The sequence below is a fragment of the Sinocyclocheilus grahami genome, unplaced genomic scaffold (genome assembly GCF_001515645.1).
Source record: "Sinocyclocheilus grahami isolate Dianchi unplaced genomic scaffold, SAMN03320097.WGS_v1.1 scaffold262.1, whole genome shotgun sequence".
In the NCBI taxonomy this organism is placed as follows: Eukaryota; Metazoa; Chordata; class Actinopteri; order Cypriniformes; family Cyprinidae; genus Sinocyclocheilus; species Sinocyclocheilus grahami.
The window spans coordinates 1,043,744-1,066,024 of record NW_015505441.1 but is presented as its reverse complement, the minus strand read 5'-3'; the positions used below and the strand labels follow the sequence as shown (position 1 = coordinate 1,066,024).

The following is a 22,281-nucleotide window of genomic DNA, read 5'->3' as shown; positions in this document are numbered from 1 at the left end:
TGATTGACAATGAAACCTGGCTGAACAGACAAATAATTTAAAGACAAGTGGATGATTTGGGTCGCAGTGGAGCATGACTGTTGACACCTGTGTCCTAAGGGCTTTACTCCAAATCGAGGAGATTGTCAAGAGCCTCTGCATCTTTGTATTTTCCAGTGATTATGTATGTTTGTGTGTGTGTGTGTGTGTGTGTGTTGTCTGCATGTGTCTGCCAAATGTCTCTCACATTCAGTCTGGTAGACTAGTGGAGACGAGTCCAGACTTCACACCCATGACAGGCTTTCTTTTTGGAGCTCACTGCTTTCATTCAGCTGTGTGCACATGGATCAGCTTTCTGACTGACAGCCTTTCTAGAGCAAATGCACTTTGTCTACATATACGACTTAAAGGCAGATTGGGCATAATTTCTACAAAATTGTTGTCCTGAGCCCTGAAATGAAGTCCGCTCTCTGATCTTCCTATAGTACATGTGGAGTGCTCAGCTTTGAAAGTTTTGTTTTTACATTTATTGAAACTTTTATTAAAACCTTTAAAAAATTTTAACTTTTGATTTTTGAAAGACATCCCTTCAACAAGGCTGCATTTATTTGATTACAAAACAGTAAAGCGTTATGAAGTATGTATAAAAGATCTATTTTAATATAATTGAACATTTTTATTTATTCCTGCAATGACACAGCTGAATTTTCAGTAGCCATTACAAATTTTCTTCAGGATCCTTTGATTCTGAAAGTTCAAAAGAAAATCATTCATTCAAAAAATACATCTTTTATATTAATGTAAAAGTCTTTACTGACACCTGTGATGAATTTAATGCATCCTTGCTGTATAAAAGTATTTATTGCTTATTATATTATTTGATATTATATTATATTATATTATATTATATTATATTATATTATATTATATTATATTATATTATATTATATTATATTATATTATATTATATTATATTATATTATATTATATTATATTATATTATATTATATTATATTATATTATATTATATTATATTATATTATATTATATTATATTATATTATATTATATTATATTATATTATATTATATTATATTATATTATATTATATTATATTATATTATATTATATTATATTATATTATATTATATTATATTATATTATATTATATTATTGGGGTATCTGGTACACAGTTTGAGTTTGTTTACAAGACTGTGACTAATATCACTTTCTTTCTGTTTTTCTCTCTCAGAATGTCACATCTCATGTTCAGGCTGCACTGGTAGAAGTTTCCAGAATTGTACTTCCTGTATACGGCCCAGTGTCCTTCATCAAGGGCAGTGTCTCGATAAATGTCCCAATGGTTTCCATGTTCAGGACCGTACTTGCCAAGGTGTTTTTGGGTGTTATTCTGTTCTGTTCCGAAGGCTGTGTCCCTGTGGATTAGTACAATTCAATAGATTATTTTATGAATATAATGTAGTTCTTTTGTCTCCCTTCAGCCTGTCATCCATCATGTAAGGAGTGTACGGGCCCGTCTCAGGCTGACTGTTCTGCTTGTCCAGCCCACGCCAGTCTCCATAACGGCTACTGCCGAACCAGCTGCCCTGAGGGCCAGTGCCTGAATGCTGTGGGCTACTGCATTGGTGAGTGAAAATCAATCTTCCATCACCAAGACATTCTTTAAATGCTTCCAGGCGACACCTTTGATCTCAAGTCATTGCACCAGCTTGGTTTAAGGTGTCAAATGGGCATTTTGCCTTCAGGGAAGGATTTGGTGTTCAAAGGGCATGTCAGCTATTGTTGTAAAGTCAATGCCAAGAGTACGTAAATGGGGAAATATGTTAATTATTTTGTCGAATGTGCTCTGAGCCAGTTTTATTTCTGAAACTAGCTAATTCTGTTATCCAGTTATTTGGGTTTTAATAAAATGTGGCTGAAGTACCAGTCTGTGTCTCATAAAGAGAGGAGGTTTTGTGCAGTAAACATGAGGAAACAAATTGGAAGCAGTAAGTGGAGAAAGTCTACACTTATCCACACTAGAAGATAAATGTGACTGTCAGTCAAAGCAGGCACAAACAAAATAAAAAGAGCAAATTGAGATATAGAGTGTTTAATAATACATTTAAAATGATCTCACATGATCCTCAAAAATCATTCTAATATGTTGATTTAGTGATTAGTGTGCAAGAAACAGTTGCTTGATATTTTATGTCTAAACTCATACTTTTTTAAAAGAATTCTTTGATTTGATCTGAAAAGAAACAAACAGCATTTATTTGAAATAAAAATGTTTTGTAACATTATAAAAATCTCTGCTGCCTCATTTGTTTAATGCATTTAATGCATCCTTGCTTAATAAAAGTAATAAATTCTTTAAAAAAGAAAACATTTTTACACAAGGTCCAGTTCTCGCTATTAACAAATCATTAACTATGATTTTTGCCTCAATAAACTCCTTATATGCTGCTTATTAATAGTTAATAAAGTAGTTGTTAAGTTTAGGTATTGGGTAGGATTAGAGTTGTAGAATATGATCATGCAGAATATGTGCTTTATAAGTACTAATTAACTGCCAATATGTTAATAATAGGCATGCTAATAACCAACTAGTTAATATTGAGAATTAGTCCCTATACTAAAGTGTTATCCATTTTTCCTCATGAAACCTATTTATGCATATGTTACCACTCTTTTTAGAAAATATGGGCCATTTAAAATCATTCTGCGTGCTGTCTAATGTGACACTTTTCTAAAACTGGTGTAAACCTGTATTGTGATGTTTTGTTATAAGGTGACCTTTGATGATTTATGTAACAGTAAAAGGCTCCTAAATGGAAGCTTGAGGACTGATATTGAAATGGTTCAGTTTGGATGAGTTTATGTTTATATCAGTTTATGTTCTGTAAATATGTCCTTGCTGTTGTAAAGTGCTAGTTGAATCGTTCAGAAAGACTTTGACATTGAAGTCTCAAAATATATGCACTTTATCTGAAAAACCACAGACAATAATTACCATGACTTGTTATTGTCAACATGTTGAAATATACAGTATGTTTACTATGTAAGAACATTTAAAATAACCTTATTCTCTTTTTCACAATTTGTCAGAGCTCCTATTTTTATTATGTGCTGAAGGTTACAGCAGCACTTCTTACTGTTTGAGTAACTGCTTTTCCTCAGAAACATTTCACAGACCTCCTTTTTTGTTTAGATCTTGTAATATGAGTAAATAAAGTATGAACTATATGTATAATTCAAAGAATCTGTACCGATGCCTCATGCCTACATATTATCACTCAGCCTGAGAAATGAGCCAACGAAGATTTTCACTGGTTGATATACATCTCTTTATTATCAGCGCCCTCAGCGTGTCCATGGCAATGAAGCCAGTCTGCTCTCACAGCTGATAAGGAGTGAGAGAGGATATACAGATACCACAGTGTTTACTTTTACACCTTTAGAACATTTTGAAGATAAGAATCTGATAAGATCTTTTTTCCTCCATTTCCTCTCTTCAGTTCAGGATGTTCTTATGGATATGCATAATAATGTACGCTCACCGTCTGTTTGTTTCTCTATCAGAGTGTGAGGAGGGATGCCAGCGGTGTGTGGCAGACCTGCAGTCTGGCTTTGGCACTGTGTGTTTGTGGTGTAAGGTTCCCAGGATGCTGCTGCTGGGAGATCACTGTGTATCACAGTGCCCACCCAGATACTACCGGTGGCACGGAGCTTGCAAAAGTAAGTTAAAATGGGGAAAAAAAGCTAATGAGCAAAAAATGAAACGTAGTCCCACAACCAGGCTACACATGATCCACTGCATTATTATGCAGAACAGTCTTAGATCAAGCAATAACACACATCAAATTTATTATTCTAGAGTCACTTATATATAGGAAATCATTTGGTGTCCAAATTATAATGTGCAACAAATGTGATTTGCAGTGATTTTGTGAGATAATTCAATAGCAATATGGATGCTGCAAACTGCAAGATTAATGCATGAAATCAGATTTCATTATTTTCTAGTAACAATTAGGAATTCACATGTTCACATGACATCTAAAACATCTTTATGAATAAATAATGGGAGTAATGGAGCTACACTGCTCCTGTGTTTACACAACTCCACTTGCTCGCGTTGTTTCTCAGATTGCCTATTTATATGTAGTCATAAATTAATCTGAAAAGTAGGCCTTCTGAGCAAACAGTAAATTGTACGGTTGTACTGATTTTAGAGGGAAGTACGTTCAAGTGCAACCCTAATCTGCATCGCATGATGATAATTCTTTCTTATCTTTCAACATCATCTAACTGTCTTCCTCTGAGAAAAACGTGTGCTGCTTTATTTCCAGCATTGAGTTTCATTATGTATATTGAGCATCATCAGTCACACACACAGCGTCTAATCTCAGTGCCAGCATCCTCTTTATACACTGGTTTGTCATTCTACATGATCTCTCAATGTAATATAGCCGGAGCCTCTGTTTTCATAACCCTGATGCAATTACCTGTGATGCTTTGAGAGTGGCTCCTTTGCTGACAGTGTAGATGAGACGGTGCATTTGTTTTTATTAGGGAGTGTGATGTAGTGCTCGGCTTTAATGTAGAATCTTTTAAGATGCTGATGTGATCTATAAACTGTTATGACCTTCTTTAATTGCTTGGTGATATCAAGGGAGTGTGTGTGTGTGTGCACAAAAGTGTTTATACGCGAATGTGCATATATAACACACTATGTGCGTTAAAGGCAAAAGACCAGCAATGGAATTTACTTGCACTTAGCATTGTCACATGTCTTTGGCCTGTTTGAAGGTGATATGGCAAGTAGACAGCAGATTTAAAGTAATATGTGAATGGAAATTTCTGAGTTCAAGTGCTGGATGTCAACAGTATTCCTTTTAAGTCTTCTGTCTTTATAATACTGTCATGAAACGTAAATGTCCTTGGCAACAGCACTGATTAAAATGTCAAAATGAATAGAAGTGTTGCTCTATTTTTCAAGCTTCTATTGTTTTAAGTAACCTTTATCTGCTAAAACTGAGTCCTGTCTAAATCAATCATGTGCATCTTTTATACATATTAAATACAACAGCCATTTACAGTGTATATATAGTACACCTTAACATAATATAGTATTATATTAGGGTGTAAATGAAGCCTTACTTACTTATCATATTTCCAAAGTTGAGAAACATTTGACATAATTATCTTATTCTCATTATCATAATTCTTACTGTCCTAATTATCTGGTCATCATTCTTACTGTCCTGTGCCTGTGTTCTCCAGAATGTCACACTTCTTGTGAGGAGTGCAGTGGGGATGGTCCTCACTCCTGTACTTCCTGTTTGGTCCCTGAGGTTCTGGCCCCATCAGGTCTCTGCAGCCCTCGCTGTCCAACTGGATATTACGCTGATGAAAACAGGGTGTGCCAAAGTAAGTACACCTTTACTTAAAGGTGTCATGAAATGAGAAATCAAAATTCCCCTGATCTTTTGACATATAAGTGGTCACTGTACTGTAAAAACATCCTGTAATTTTCAGAACTCAAAACTTTCTAATTAGTCTAAAAACAGCTTATATTGAAGCCAGTCTGCAAAATGACAAGGTGTGAAATGTGTCACTCTATGATGTAATAGTGTTGTTAAACACTGCCTCCGCAGAAGAAAATCAACGCCTGCTTCTACATCGCTGCCTGTTTAGCCCCGCCCACCAATTGACACGTAGTGCAAATAACAAAAGGCAAACGCAGGTCTATGCAGAAATCAAACGATAAGCATGACTCCAAAGACAAGACACTGTGCAGTGCCAAGTTGTGGAAAAACAGTCTTTTGCATCGCCTTCCTTCTGATCCCAACATTAGGAAAGAGTGGATTAACTTTTTTTAATGAAGTGCCGAACTGCGTCAGTAAAAACTTGGTCTTTTGTTCATGTCATTTTACCGCGGATTTGTTTACAAACAAGGCACAATTTGAAAGATTGAAACTAAAAGACGATGCTGTGCTAACTATATTGGATCCAACAGTGAGTAACTGTTTTTATAATGTGGTCACTATTGCTTTAACTGTTATTACAGATCGTTTGATATGTACTTAGTATTTATGTGTTTTTAACCTAAATCACAGCAGTGTCCATCTGTGAAGGATGTAGGCTGTCAAACATACACAACTGTTAGCCAATCATAGCGGTGGGCGTTTACTTCCGAGTCTACAATGTGCCATGCCTATTCAAACAGAGCGTTCTGATGAGGGGGATCAAAACAGGACAGAAAATTATTTCTAAATTATAATGTTTTTTGATGTACAAAATGTTGATAACATTAAAAGTGGACCTCAGAGAACAGTACAAAGTTCATGACCCCTTTAATGTGCATCTGACAGATAAGTATTGATTAAATGATTATTGTGTGTGTTTCAGTGTGTGACGCTCAGTGTCTGAGCTGTGAGATGGCGGGTGTGTGCACATCATGTAGTGATCCAGCTAAAGTTCTTCTGTTTGGGGAGTGTCAGTATGAGAGCTGTGCTCATCAGTATTATCTTAACACCACCACGCGCACATGCAGAGGTGAGTCTCAGCCTGGTTTCACTGTTAAACATGGAATAATATTCATTTAGACTACAAACTACCCCTCATTTCCTTCCTGCATTGTTAAACTACACTGTTTCTGTTTCACTGATTCTTTCGTGTGTATGTTTGTTGTATTTATTTCTTTTGTACTGCTCAGAAGCCAAGTTCTTTTTTGGTGCTTCATAGACCTTAAGCGTTCATCATAGAAAGGCTGGAATTCACTACACAGATCTCTCAGAAGGTCATAGTGTATGATGGACCCAGACTTTTTTTGGAGTTCATCCAGACGGAGGATCAAACATGTTTGATATTTTGAGGCGATTTTAGAACACATATTGTTTTCATTTGTCACGTGTCTCCTAGCAACAAGGCGCAAGTTTCTTCTTGAGTTTGTTGTGTTCAGAATGACTTGAAAGTCGTTATAGTGATGCCCAGTTTTTCTCTGTAATCACATACAAAGTTGGCAAGTGTATGATACATGGTGTATCATACATACATACTCACACATAACAGCAGGGAAAAATAGGATGTATCCGTTTTCTAGTAATTAAGGTCAAGTATATTTCATAGAAGATTACTGTGGAGATGATAGCAAGAGTAATTGCAGAGAAGATTGTTTTTTTGTTAATAATTGTGAGTGTGTTCAGATCTTAATACGATGTGGTTTGGGATTTGGATGTTGAACATAGACCCCATACCGTGAGACATTTCTTTCATTTTGATGGGATTTGCAGCGGAGATCAAAAGGAGATACTGTGGAGATTAGTTTTTGTCCCTTGAGTTTTTGGATGTGTGTGTGAGTGATCTCGAGTGAAGCAGAAAGAGAGACAATAATAGTGGGCATATGAATGCTTTATTGGCATGTTTACCCCTGCAGTACAGGGAATGAAGGTTACCTTGACAGTATTTGGAGGGAGCACTTTAATAATGCAACACATCATTGTTGTTTGTGTCTTTATGGATGGGTAATGTGAAAGAAGGACATAGTTTAAATGTCATAAGGACAAATGAGCTGCTTTTATGGACATCACAGAGGTCTGAATTGGATGTAGTGTTAAATGATGTTAGCCACTGTTCTTTTCAGTTAAATGTTTGAAATATTTTGGGAGGATGGTTTGGTAAATGAGGGGAGAGATGATGGGGTTATATAGATAGAGCACAGAAAGAGCGTGATGGGGCTTTTTAATGAGCTGAGCTGATTTAGAGAGCGGAGGTCTGCAAGTGAGTTATCAAATGGTCAGCTAGCACTCTCTTTAATAGATGATTTGAGAACTGAAACATGGTCTCTCTTTCTCATTGTAAGTCGAGCAGCATATTGAAATTCCTCATATTTCTTTTTTGTACAGACACTATTCAAGCTTGGTTTTTCAGGTAATTTCAGCCTTAGGTGCACTGTCTGTTTTTGGTTTTCATAAATGTCATAGTTTAACACATTTAACATTAAATTCCTAAAATAAAATGTCCCTTGTAAAATGTATTGTTGTGTTAATGGCTTTTAATTGGTCAATACAGTTTTCCAACCGTGCTAAAATCAACAGTAAAGTAACAGCTATCAAATTATGATTAATTATAAATAGTTTTATAAAAAGAAAGGTCAATTAAAAAGAATGGTCCATTCTGATTAGATGAGCTGTGTTAAAGTGGTTTTTAAATGACACGTGTTAATTCAATATTAAGTTACTGCCTTGTTAACTGTAAACAGCTTTTAGTTAGACTAATGGACTATTTTACTTGGTGGACAAACTGTTTATTCATTATACATAATAAATGTAACTATTTAATGTTCATTGATATCTTTTGTATAATGTTAATGAAAATTCATCCTGTCTATTTTCTCAATGCATCTTATTGATCTTATTAATGTATATGTGTTATTTTTAAAGCAAATTTTGGCCTATTAACTTTTAATTAAAATGTCATTCCAGTGAAATGAAATACATCTCTCTGTTGACATATACCGGACTTCTCTAATCCACTTAAACCCAACTGTTCCTTATAATTGACTGGTAACTCATATTTAGATCTGCCTCCATCCAATCGGCAACTTACAGATAGAACAAAGTTCCCACTCTTTTTTCTTTTTTAATAATCTTGTTCAGTGCGGAAGAAAAGATCTGTCACTACTTGCGTTATAATAACAAATGTGTGGGGTACTTAAGCACTTCACTTTACTCACAGTATAATCACTATAACACACAGCCTCTCGTGGCGTATTGCTTTATTAATTAGCATTTCTAAAAAGTTCTCCATTCCTGCATGCAATAATGTTGTTGGAATTTACATAATGAATTGAAAGTGATTGGTCTTTATCATGCATTTCCTCGGAAGCGCTGGTATTTTCTTCAACACATGCAAATCTAGTTTCTTTCATGCTCTCTTATCACTGTCTCGTGGCCTTTTTTCTTTTTTCATTTGCTCTTATTTTACTGTCTTCCTCAATCAAACTCCAATTCATTATATTTTCGTTCTATATCCCTCCCACTCACTCTCTCTTTCGCTCTGTTTCTCTCAGAATGCGACTGGAGCTGTAACGCGTGCCGCGGACCCCTGCGTAGTGACTGTCTGCAGTGCATGGAGGGATACGTCCTGCAGGATGGCATTTGTGTGCCAGGATGCTCACTGGGATTCTACCAGGATGCTGAGAGATGTCTGAGTCAGTCATCAACAAAAATAACAACCTTCATTATGAGTCCAACCAATCAATTTTCCAGCTCAATAAACTTTGACATTTCAATCTCTCAGTCAGTTGTCACAGTTGGGGCCCTCTAATGTCTTCTGTATAGTGCCAACATCAGTCGCTGTGCTATAGCCAAGGTTTAATGGCACTTTAATGGGCTGATTTCAAATGAGACTGAAAGACAAGTCTATCAGCAATGTTGTAGTTATGGACTGCATTGAAGAAGCTCCTGACTCTTACTTAAAATTCACTTTCTTCAGTCTTAGATATCAATAGGTCAATAAGTGAATTTTAATTATTATCCAGTTATTGTAGCATGTAGTATTTAACTCACTAATACTAAAGCAGTTTAGCAGAATGCAAGAGGAAACTACATTTATTTAAAATGTATTTTTAATGTTTTATAAATGCATTATAATAGTAATATTAGTAATGATGTAATATATTTTGCATTATAAATGTAAAAGTCTGGGGTCAGCAAGATTTTTCAAATAAATAAATACTTTTATTCAGCAAGGACTTGCAAAATTTATTAAAAGTGACAGTAAAGACATTTGTAATCTTACGAAAGATTTATATTCCAAATAAACTTTCTATTCAAGGAATTGGGAAAAAATGTGCAGTATTTGTTTCCAAAAAATATTAAGCATCACAACTGTTTATAACATGGTTAATATTAAGAAAAGTTTCTTTAGCAGCAAATCATCATATTAGAAAGATTTCTGAAGGATCATGTGACACTGAAGATGCTAAATCTTCCCAACCCCAAACTTTTTAAACAGTAAATAAAAAAAAAATTGCAGTATGTAAAGTGATTAGGATTGCAAAAAGGTGGAAAATTTCCAGTAAATTTCGGAAACATTCCAGAAATAATTTTTTTGAATATTCCAGTGATTTTTGGAAAGTTTCCAGGAAGTTTACCGGAAATTTTCCACCCCTTTGCAACCCTAAAAGTGATAGACGAAAACTGGGATCTCATTAAATATAAATCAAATTTCTTGTCTTCAGCCTTTCTCTCCCTTATTCTTTCTATGAACAGGCTGTGATGAACACTGCGAGCAGTGCCAGGTCCATGGCCGATGCCAACGCTGCCAGCTGCCATATGCCGTATTGAACGGGCACTGTGTGCTGGAATGTGGCAAGCGCTACTTTCTAGATGTCTCGACCCGTCAGTGCAATGGTGAGTGCTGTGAATCTGGTCTGGGAGAGTGATCGTGACTGCCTAGATTGCCCATTTTAAATGGTAATGCCTGCTCATTTTAGAGGCGCTCAGTATGGTGTGATGCAGTTCCCTCTCGTGTCCTACCTGAATCTGATGACAGATTGTCTGCTATTATTTCCTAGCATGCTCAGCTGGTTGCTTGGAGTGTGTGAGTGCAGGTGGGTGCCATGTCTGTGCTGAGAACTCCTTCCTGAAGGGTGGGCAGTGCATCCTGGACTGTGGTCATGGATACTATGCTGACCCCAAAACAAGAGCCTGCCATGGTAACCTAACTTCACATATTTGATAGAAATGAATGCTTTTATAGCCAGGATTGTGTAAAATTCTTATTTCTAATACTGTTAAGACTGTAGGAGTGTTTGAACATCGCATCCCTTTTGTTTCTTCAGCAAACAGCCGCGCTCCATCTCTTTACATCAATGGCTCTCTGCTGGTACCTATTGGTGGAGTTAAGCCTCTGGATCCAGCACTCGTGTCAATCAAGGATGCAGATAGCCAATTAGAGAGCATGTTGCTCCAGCTCATTCAGCCAGCCAGTAACGGGCATCTCGTGGTCCTGGAGAATGACAGAGAGAGAGCACTGGGCAGAGACGACACTTTCACCTTTACTCAGCTCAAACGTAGAGTTGTGCGCTTCATTCATGACAAAGAGCAGCCCAAGTGAGTATGTGTGTAACCTGGAGTGATGGAATAAATCCAGGGTTGTTTCCCCAGGAAATTTATTTTACGTTCAGAAGTCATTAAAAACATAATGATTCAAAAGTAGACCAAGCAATATGTCCTCGATCACCGATAGCATTACAGTGTATTACTCTCATTAACAGCATTACAGTGCATTCATGCTGTCTGAGAGTGAGTGAAGTATATTGTCTTCAGTATATATGATATATGGAAGTGTACAATCATTCATTATATATTGTTTACTCACTATTTATAGTTCATGTTTAACATTTCATTCCTCATCTCCTGAAATGCCACTTTAGGTGGCATCTCTGTTCCTCATTTCCTGTGGGATATGGCCCATTTTTGCTTAGACAGACAGATTTTGGATAATCAGATGCCGTATAGGAGTAAAATGACCTTATATTAAGGCGAGGGGGTGTCGAGAGTGTGTGTTTTGGGGGATGGACTGATTTTGTGTAGTGTGCACTAGTCATTAGCTTTAATTACCTCGGTGAAGTTGGTGAGGCGTTTGACAGGACACACACACACACTCCACAGTGCTCATAAGCCACAGCATTTGTGGTGATCGTGTGGCAGTCACTAAGTCAGACTGACTGCTGACCTTCAGTTTTCTCTCACCTTTCTCACAGTTTATCTCCTTAATAGCTCCTCTCGATTCCTTCTGCTCTGTGGTTTAATTAACAAGTGATCTGTGTGCCCTCTCGCTCCTATTTTATTCCTCATCCCTCTTTTTCCCAAATGTATCAGTTTTTCAGTCTTAATCATTTCTCTTTAAAAGCCACTCAGTCTTTTTGTAATTTTGGTCTCTGTCTTTTGCTTCTCTGAGTCTTTTATTTATTGTGTCTTTTTCTGTTGTTTTCGTCCACTTTACACACAGACACACGTTTGTTTTTGTCACAATGTGAAATGAAAACTATTACTTCCCATCGACTTGCATTGTTTAGAGACTGAGCTAATAATTTTCATTAAGACATTATTTGCTGTGGTTATTTCAACAGTGAGACATTATTTAATATGTTTATCAAGCTGTTTTTTTTCTGCTTAGCCCCACAGTATATATGATTTCAGGTTTTGTAGAAAAATGTAGGCAAACCCTGACTCGTTATTTAGATCCTTGAATCTATTTACAGCAGTGTAATGTTGGCTTGTTTTGCAGAAGTGGGCAGTTCATGTTAAGGGCAGCAGATCCTCAGCTGTTCTCTCAGCCTCAGAGTGTTCCTGTGCAGGCGCTTTCCCAGCAGGTAAACACATGCACACACAAACACATCTTGTTTAAGAACGCTGAGTAATGGAGCTTCATTCTGCAGTCACAAGACAGATAAAACAAAAAGGAGATGGGAGTCTGTGAGGACTTATGGTCTCATTTACTAATAATTGCATTAATTATTTCATATGTGACTCTGGACCACAAAACCAGTCATAAGGGCCAGTTTTTCCAAATTTAGATTTATGCATCACCTGAAAGCTGAATAAACAAGCTTTCCATTGATGCATGGTATTTTAGAATAGGACAATATTTGGCCGAGATTCAACTATTTGAAAATCTGGAATCTGAGGGTGCAAAAAAATTTAAATACTGAGAAAATCGCCTTTAAAGTTGTCCAAATGAAGTTCTTAGCAATGCATATTACTAATCAAAAATTAAATTTTGATATATTTACGATAGGAAATTTACAAAATATATTCATGGAACATGATCTTTACTTAATGTCCTAATGATTTTTGGCATAAAAGAAAAATCTATCATTTTGACCCATACAATGTATTTTTGGCTATTGCTACAAATATACCCCAATGACTTGAGACTGGTTTTGTGGTCCAGGGTCACATATTTGTATGCAAAGGAGTAACCTTGTTCTAATGTTAATGAAGTTGGAATATTCTGAATGAGCATTTCATAAATCTTAATTGCCCACATATATTTATTTCACACATTTTAGAGTAATAATAAACTCACTCAAAGCAATTATGTAGTGCCCAAAAAAGGTAAACAAATTAAAATCGTATATTTTAGCTTATCTAAAGTGGTCAGTCTTTGCCTGGATTTCAGCTCAAACACCCTTAGCAGGTTCGTAACTAACTTCATGAAATATCCAGTTGTGATGCTTTTGAAACAATACTGTTCCAATATGCAAGTCTTCCCATGTACGCTGGGCATTTGAGTTGGCAGCTTGTCCTTCACTGTCTGCTCCAAAAATTGATAAATGAATGAATGAATTTAAACACACATCTTTACATGAAAAGTCAATGCTGTCCAAACGTCTACTGATGCCTAGAGGTGCCTATAGAGGACAAAGTACTCAATGGACGTCTTCATAACATTATTCAATTCCTGTAGTCACCATATTGAGTGTCACAATTCCTTTATCAAAAATGTATGGTTTTCGAAAAGTTATTATTTTGCCTATGTAAAATTGGAACTCTCTGCCATATACTCGTCTTTGCTTACACCCATAGTCCACATCCTTAACACAGATTTACTGGCCATTATCCTCACCCTGAGGAGAGCATTATAGCTCATACTGAGCCAGTATCTCTTCCCATTCTATCTTGCACTCTCTGTGTATTGCTTATTCCTCTGCAGCTTTTAGTTACACTTCATAGATACAGTCTCCAGAGAACTGCCTGTGTCTTGCTGTCTGACCTCCACCAGCCCAATGAACACACACACACACATACAGAGAGAGAAACCCAAGCTCCCCGACAGAAATCGAATGGATGTCATTGCAACAAATAACACCCAAAATACATTCCTGCCCCTCATGGGCTGATAACAGCAGCTCAAGACGTCAGATCACTTCCTGCTGTTAAATGAGCAGTTAAAGCTGAAATATAGAACCTGTATCTTAAAGCGAAGAGAGAGTAAGGACATCAAATCTATTCCTATAAGAGAAATAGAGTAAAAAAAATGCAATAATCCCTCCCTGAGGGAAAAGATTGTCTTTTGAAAATAAACCGTTTACTCTTGTGTAGGGAACAGGGAGTGATGTGGTAAACAAAAATGGCCTGCTTTTTTCCACAGCTCTGTGCAGCAGCAACCTAATAGATGTTCATTAGTGTAAATCGCTTTAAACAAAAAGCGTATTGCGCATTAAATGCTTTGGTACTGATGTGGACAACACAAGTTCGAATCTGCCTGCAGCATTTACCATCTCTGTTCTTTGACTATAAATTAGGCCAAAAATAGAAGAATGAATTCACGATAGATAAATTAAGGTTGGATTCTAACAGCATTTGTATCCATTTGTGTCCATGTGAGTTCCATTTGGACCTCAAATGCATCAAATCGACATGCAGCCTTCCATTTCTCTCATTTTCACACATCTTGTCTTTCATTTGAGCTAAAGTAGTCAAGCACAATGGCTTGGGCCAAAGAGAGGTTGAAAATGTTGGTGAAGACCTGTCAGCTGTTCTGCACAGGCCCTAAGCACTCGGCCAAGGATGCCGTCAGGGCCGGCACCTTTATGTGCATTCACCTTACGCAAGGTGGAGCACACATCACGGGTGGAAAGTGTGAGCGGCAGGTCGTCAGATGTGAGCACAGCTTTGATGGGGGGTTCTGTGTTTCCACGATCAAAGCGAGCATAAAAGTTGTTCAGTTCATCAGGGAAGGTGGCATTGCTAGTTGGGGGTGAGCTGTTTGCTGGTTTATAGTTTGTGAGGGCATGGATGCCTGTCCACATGTGCCGAGGGTCGTTGTTTTTAAATCGGTCCTCAATGCGCAGTTTGTAGTTGTATTTAGCAGATTGAATTCCCCTCTTCAGATTGGACCTGGATAAGCTGTAGGCTTTACGGTCACCAGATTTGAAAGCAGTGTCACGTGCCTTCAGTAGGAGCCGGATTTCCTTGGTCATCCAGGGTTTCTGATTGGGGTACATTTTAATTATTTTATGGGTGGTTACCTTGCCAACACATTCGTTGATATGATGCAGAACAGAGCTGGTGTAGGTATTAACATCTGTGTGGGAGTCCAGTGTGGCCCGAGAAGCAAACAAATTCCAGTCTGTGTTCTGGAACTCCTGCTGTAGTGAAGAGTCTGCTTCTTCCAGCCAAACTTTAACAGCCCTCACAGTGGGTTTCACACGTTTAATGATTGGGGTGTATTTGGTTAGCAGGAACAGGGAGAGGTGATCAGATTGTCCAACGTGGGGGTAGGGAGTTGCTTTGTAAGCATCAGGGATGTTTGTATAAACATGATCAAGAGTATTGTCTCCTCTTGTCGGGGCAAGTAACATTTTGATAAAATTTGGGGAGAGTTGTTCTCAGATTGGCATGGTTGAAATCACCAGCAATAATAAAAATCACCAGCAATACATGCTTTCAGCCCGAGACGCAGAGATAGGCCCCAGCATCCAGCACCCGCATGGTTATTTATACAAGAAATTATGTAGCTTCAGTTATAATTTTAGAAGGAAATCCCTTGCAGGTGGGGTTAATATTTTGGGTTTGAAACCCCCTCTTTAAAGGGTTTTAAGCTAGAAACAGCTCAAATTCGGTTACAGATTACCCCTTTTATAGTGCGCTGTTGGGGTCTGTTTTTTCACAGGATCATATTTATACCTTAAGGTACTAATATGTACCCTGTAGATATGGTAGCAATATGATAAGTACCACAAAGGATACAATTTTGCAAAAAAATTCTCACAGTGCAGATGCATTGAGACACAATGGATAGATTCTGTGATCTAGACTGCAGTGCATAAAGTGTTTTTCATGAATACCATCTCATACCTCTCTCCATTCATACACACTTTTACAACCATCACCACCCCATTTATGCTTGAAATGACCCCTTCCTGACTATTTGACATGCCCTTAGCCTGCTGATGTCTAGACAGATTTCAGCACTTTGTTTGCTTTTCAAGCTCTGTCCCCACTTCCATAGACCCTTATCCACATATCTCTCTGTAGTGTCATCCGATTACACCTGCCTTGTTCCCTGCTGCAGTCTGTTATCTACCATCCTAAGCGGCTTTTGACTAATGGAAGCCCTCTTTCGCAGTAAACACTCTGTTTGCAGATCAATAGCACATCGTTTTTATTAGTTGGATCACAGTCTATTGCGCTCACACAACTACCAGTGAGTGGAAAGGTCACGTCACATCCACAACACGAAGGTGATGAGAGCAGAAAGAGGTGAAGGCTGAGAAGGCAACATGACGACTGTGGGTTAATGACCTGTTGGCTTTGGCTTTGGCTTTGGGAGCAAGTTCTCTGATTTCAAAAGATCTTTAATACAGTATGTGAATTTCTGCAATGATGACAGGAATAAAAAAAGGAAGCTGACTTTCAATTAGCCTTTTTAAGAGAAGTCAATTGGTGTTTGTAGTCCTTGATTCATGTAATTGGTCAGCACTGGGGAATGATCCTTGATTTGATGTGGCCCGGAGACCTCAAATACCCACATTCTCCACCACTTTGATCTCTAAATCAAAAGGGAAAGGAAAAGGTAAAGGAAGAAAGAAAGAAACATTGCCAGTTATCACTGTCACTGTACAATATGTTTTATCAAGTAACCTAAAAAATGGTTTCATGTGGTAACATCAAATTCCGATTGAAGTTGGAAATGTTACGTAAAATGAATGGATCAACCTGAGTACAGTAGGTTACACCGGCAAAAAACGTTTTCACTACATGAAATGTAGCAAAACTCTGAATTAAATTGTGAGACTCTTTAGAAACAGACTATAGTTTTGACCTATGAGTGAACTCTTCCGTGAACACCTCGCTTTATAAATCCATCCCGCTCTCAGAGAGGTGATCAGGATCAGCAGGAAGGTGGTGGAAGGGTGCCAAGATGTTTCCTCTGTGAATCGGAGCTTTCATCTCCCCACGTCCTTGAAGGTCTTTGATTATCTGTGAAGCAGATTATCTTATTCACTACAATCAGCTCGTCAGCTAGCGTAGGGATGTTCAGAGCCTTGTTAGGATCTAAAGATTCCTGGCATAGCGATAGCGGAGTATGTATGATTAACATGTGTCTTTGTGATCTTCTTGTGGCATTGATGTTTCTCAATGTATTGTGGCATTGATGTTTCTCAATGTATTGTGGCATTGATGTTTCTCAATGTAAAATGCAATAAAAACATCATCTTGTGGTTTTATAATGATTAAACCACTGCAACAACTTCAGCCTATTGGTAAACTTTGTAAAAAAGTTTGAAGTTGGTACACTCTTTTAAGAAATGAATACTTTTACTTAGAAATCGGTAACACTTTAATTTAAGGACCAGTTCTCTCTATTAAGTAGTTGCGTATTACATGCATATTACTAGCATTTGTAAAGGAAGAAAGAAAGAAACATTGCCAGTTATCACTGTCACTGTACAATATGTTTTATCAAGTAACCTAAAAAATGGTTTCATGTGGTAACATCAAATTCCGATTGAAGTTGGAAATGTTACGTAAAATGAATGGATCAACCTGAGTACAGTAGGTTACACCGGCAAAAAAAGTTTTCACTACATGAAATGTAGCAAAACTCTGAATTAAATTGTGAGACTCTTTAGAAACAGACTATAGTTTTGACCTATGAGTGAACTCTTCCGTGAACACCTCGCTTTATAAATCCATCCCGCTCTCAGAGAGGTGATCAGGATCAGCAGGAAGGTGGTGGAAGGGTGCCAAGATGTTTCCTCTGTGAATCGGAGCTTTCATCTCCCCACGTCCTTGAAGGTCTTTGATTATCTGTGAAGCAGATTATCTTATTCACTACAATCAGCTCCTCAGCTAGCGTAGGGATGTTCAGAGCCTTGTTAGGATCTAAAGATTCCTGGCATAGCGATAGCGGAGTATGTATGATTAACATGTGTCTTTGTGATCTTCTTGTGGCATTGATGTTTCTCAATGTATTGTGGCATTGATGTTTCTCAATGTATTGTGGCATTGATGTTTCTCAATGTAAAATGCAATAAAAACATCATCTTGTGGTTTTATAATGATTAAACCACTGCAACAACTTCAGCCTATTGGTAAACTTTGTAAAAAAGTTTGAAGTTGGTACACTCTTTTAAGAAATGAATACTTTTACTTAGAAATCGGTAACACTTTAATTTAAGGACCAGTTCTCTCTATTAAGTAGTTGCGTATTACATGCATATTACTAGCATTTTGGCTGTTTATTAGTACTTATAAAGCATATATGAATGCCTTATTCTGCATGACATTAGTCCTACTCCATACCTAAACTTGACAACTACCTTACTACTGTATTAATAAGCAGCAAATTAGCAGTTTATTGAGGGAAAAGTCTTAAGTTAATAGTGAATATGTGTTACCTAGAAATCTTTTGTACCAATTTAATTTCAAGCTGTATATCACAGTTTCCGCAAAACTATTAATAAGCTGCTTTTAATACTGATATTAATAACTGTTTCTTTATAACAGCAAATCATCATACTCTAATTATTTCTTTAGACTGTGACACTAAAGACTTTTACATTTTAAAATATATTAAAATAGAAAACAGTTTATTAATAATAATTCACAATATTACTATTTTTTTTTAAATTTCATCAAGCAAATGCAGCCCTTGGTGAGAGGAAGTGACATCTTTCAAAAACATTTAAAAAATCTACCTTTGAATTGTTGTCTATAACCTTAACTTTATTATAAGGTACAAGCTGTTATGGTTTGAAATAAACATGCCATTAATCTTAACGGTGCATTATGGTTTCCCTGTAGGTTGGCTTGACTCCTCACCTGCGTTCAGTGCCCAAGACCTGGGTGAGGGAGGGAGGAATGGTACAGCTGTCTAAGAAGTGCCTCAATGCTCAATTCCAGGGAACCAGTGACTCTGAAATCCTGTACACCATTCATTCTGAGAGCGGACAGCCCAAATATGGTATCATCATCATCTGTCTCCAGCATTCCTTACTCAATGTCTGTTTTTCTTTCTAAACTCAATTCAGTGCCATGAACTAGGGTAAAATGTGATTTATGTGTCTAGGAGAGATTGTGCTGGTGTCTATGCCTGCTGATGGTCCTGTGGAGGCATGGCAGTCCTTCCCAGATGGTCAAGATACCACACCAACCAGCTCATTTACACAGCAAGATGTTAATGAAGGGACTGTCTGGTACAGACACTATGGATCCGCTACACAGAGAGACACTTTTCAGTTTCAGGTGAGACACACACAGTGAGCATTAAATTTAACATGAGGCAAATACTGTTGTGTTGACAAGAGCCCTTCGGCTGAGTATGTAGAGCCATAGGTGTCACTTGACTTCTGGCTTGTTAGAAATAGTTCTTTATGTGTTATATATTGATATGCATTTAATTAATGACAGGGGTTCGGTAGAAGTTCTACTCTGTTTCATTAGGGTGTTTTCTGTTGATTGGCCCACTTAAAACAAAAATCATTACCTTTCATCAAACACACATCCACCAGTCACTGTTAAACTCTTTTTCATGCTCAAAGCACCAGACAAAAGTTTGAGTAATAATAATATTTATTACGGTATTTATTACAATAATTTGTCATAGTATTTCACAATATTAGTTTTTCTGTATTTTTGATAACATGAATGCACAAAATTGATTTCAAAAGCATGATAAAAAAATCCTGCCAACCCCAAACTGAACAGAACTTTTCTTTCTCTCTCAGACACACAACATCAGACTTTTAGATTAGCGTATCTCCTGTTACAAGTGATGCACGAAGCGAACACAAACCTCTTAGAGAGATAAACACATTGTTCCTCTCTCGCACTATTGGACTATTTTCTCCATTTTACTTCAGCTCTGTTTCACACTCTTAGGCCAATTTGTCCATCTGTCCTACTTCTCCTTCACCAGCCTCACTGCATTACTTGGGTATAAATGAGCTAATTTGTCTTCAAATCCAGTTTCAAATCAGTGTAAGCAGCATTAAAGGACATTCAGTCACATTCAATTCATCAGCTTAAACCCCTAATGACTCTTGACACAACAGTTTTTTGTCATCCTCGAGAAAATTACTTTTTCTTCTTGTTCTTTTCTCCTCTCGTCTTGCCTAAGGCTGCACCCTGCGCCACGACTTCATTAAATAAGATTAGACTTTTAATGGTTCGACACAGTTTAGTTTATATCCTCAGGGGTGTTTCTGTGACCGTGAAGTGCTTCAGCCTATTTGTTAGGTGTCTGCTCAAGATGTCACTGTTGAAATAAACTTGTATTAGAATTGATGACAGATTTATTTAAATACCTCAAGAATAATATGTATATTGAGAGTGATTTTAGTTATGTAGTACATTAATGATTGCCAATTATTGTCTCGGAAATGTTTAAATACATTTTTTAGACAGATTATATTTTCTAGTGGGAACGTGTGCATGTTTACGGTGGTATCTGTTTAATTTATAAATGTCTATTCATGCATGGGTGTGTGTGCTTTTGCTGGCAGGTTTCAAGTGAGGTCTATCCAGAGACTCTGGGTGATGCACAGACCTTCACTATAGGAGTGATGCCTCAGACCCCCGGCCTGCCTCAGCTCTCGCCTGGAGCCGACCTGCAGATCACTGTAAGATTCAAACAGCAGGGCATGAAAAGACTGAATAATTATGTCATGTTAGATTTTAGTTAACATTTAGAGTATTGAACCTGTTTTTTAATTGAAACGTCTTCTTAGTCAAGTTTTGTTTTTCCTTTGTTAAAATACTTTCTCATTCCCCAGTTTAATGGTGAGAAATATAGGGTAGAAATATTTTAGACGCAAAGTCGGCAACACCAAAAGCTCCAAAAGTATCAAAATTTTTTTTTTTAATTTTTACATTTTTTGATACTTTTGGAGCTTTGGTGTTGCCGACTTTGCGTCTAAAATATTTCTACTTGTTTGAATAGTTCCTGTATTAAATGAAATACGAAATATGCTGTGATTGGTTAGCTGGGCCAGTGTGTGTTGTGATTGGCAGCACTCGGCACCTGGTTGGGAAATGTCATACCCCTTACCATAGCCTGCGAGCTTCAGTGTAAATATTGCGTCAAAATCAAATCAATTTGAGCGCAATATAAACCCGGATGATTGTAAGCACTCTAAGTTCGTCTGCCTTGGGAAAGCTAGCGGCTTTTGCTGGCAGGTTTCAAGTGAGGTCTATCCAGAGACTCTGGGTGATGCACAGACCTTCACTATAGGAGTGATGCCTCAGACCCCCGGCCTGCCTCAGCTCTCGCCTGGAGCCGACCTGCAGATCACTGTAAGATTCAAACAGCAGGGCATGAAAAGACTGAATAATTATGTCATGTTAGATTTTAGTTAACATTTAGAGTATTGAACCTGTTTTTTAATTGAAACGTCTTCTTAGTCAAGTTTTGTTTTTCCTTTGTTAAAATACTTTCTCATTCCCCAGTTTAATGGTGAGAAATATAGGGTAGAAATATTTTAGACGCAAAGTCGGCAACACCAAAAGCTCCAAAAGTATCAAAATTTTTTTTTTAATTTTTACATTTTTTGATACTTTTGGAGCTTTGGTGTTGCCGACTTTGCGTCTAAAATATTTCTACTTGTTTGAATAGTTCCTGTATTAAATGAAATACGAAATATGCTGTGATTGGTTAGCTGGGCCAGTGTGTGTTGTGATTGGCAGCACTCGGCACCTGGTTGGGAAATGTCATACCCCTTACCATAGCCTGCGAGCTTCAGTGTAAATATTGCGTCAAAATCAAATCAATTTGAGCGCAATATAAACCCGGATGATTGTAAGCACTCTAAGTTCGTCTGCCTTGGGAAAGCTAGCGTGTCGCCGACATAGTGACAACACTCGTTGCCTTCTCTAGTGCAGCTCAACCATGTCTCATGACATTCATCAGTATTTGTGATATCACAAATCCCTGAAAATATGCGTTGTAGTCCAAACGAGTCGTTCGTTGTAGTTTTTGAAAAGTGATTTCTGTTAAATAAAATATCTCCTTTTGAAGTGGACTTTGAGCTTTGTAACTTTGCAGATCTTTTTTATGCTCAAACAGCAACATTACAGACTAACTAAAGTTGAAAAAGCATAATAGGACCCCTTTAATACTTTTAATTTGCAAGGACACATTAAATTGTTTACATTGTTACAAAAAATATATTTTAAATAAATGCTATTCTTTCAAAGAATCCTGAAAAAAACTTGTATTGTGGTTTAAAAAAAAAAAAGACAATTTACTTTCAAAAAATTTAAAACACTTATTTTAA

General features: G+C 37.2%; 1 protein-coding gene across 1 annotated transcript in view; it reads left to right on the top strand.

Annotated features, from left to right (window-relative positions):
* LOC107599217 (extracellular matrix protein FRAS1-like) overlaps positions 1–22,281 on the top strand; it is a 127,503-nt gene that overhangs the window by 70,521 nt on the left and 34,701 nt on the right. The window contains exons 17-29 of the mRNA XM_016290751.1: positions 1,231–1,371; positions 1,481–1,624; positions 3,564–3,719; positions 5,268–5,414; positions 6,396–6,542; positions 9,058–9,198; positions 10,262–10,402; positions 10,567–10,707; positions 10,834–11,104; positions 12,285–12,369; positions 18,812–18,971; positions 19,077–19,252; positions 20,512–20,628. Of these exons, the coding sequence (XP_016146237.1) occupies positions 1,231–1,371; positions 1,481–1,624; positions 3,564–3,719; positions 5,268–5,414; positions 6,396–6,542; positions 9,058–9,198; positions 10,262–10,402; positions 10,567–10,707; positions 10,834–11,104; positions 12,285–12,369; positions 18,812–18,971; positions 19,077–19,252; positions 20,512–20,628 (1,967 nt within the window). The remainder of the gene's footprint in view (positions 1–1,230; positions 1,372–1,480; positions 1,625–3,563; positions 3,720–5,267; positions 5,415–6,395; positions 6,543–9,057; positions 9,199–10,261; positions 10,403–10,566; positions 10,708–10,833; positions 11,105–12,284; positions 12,370–18,811; positions 18,972–19,076; positions 19,253–20,511; positions 20,629–22,281) is intronic.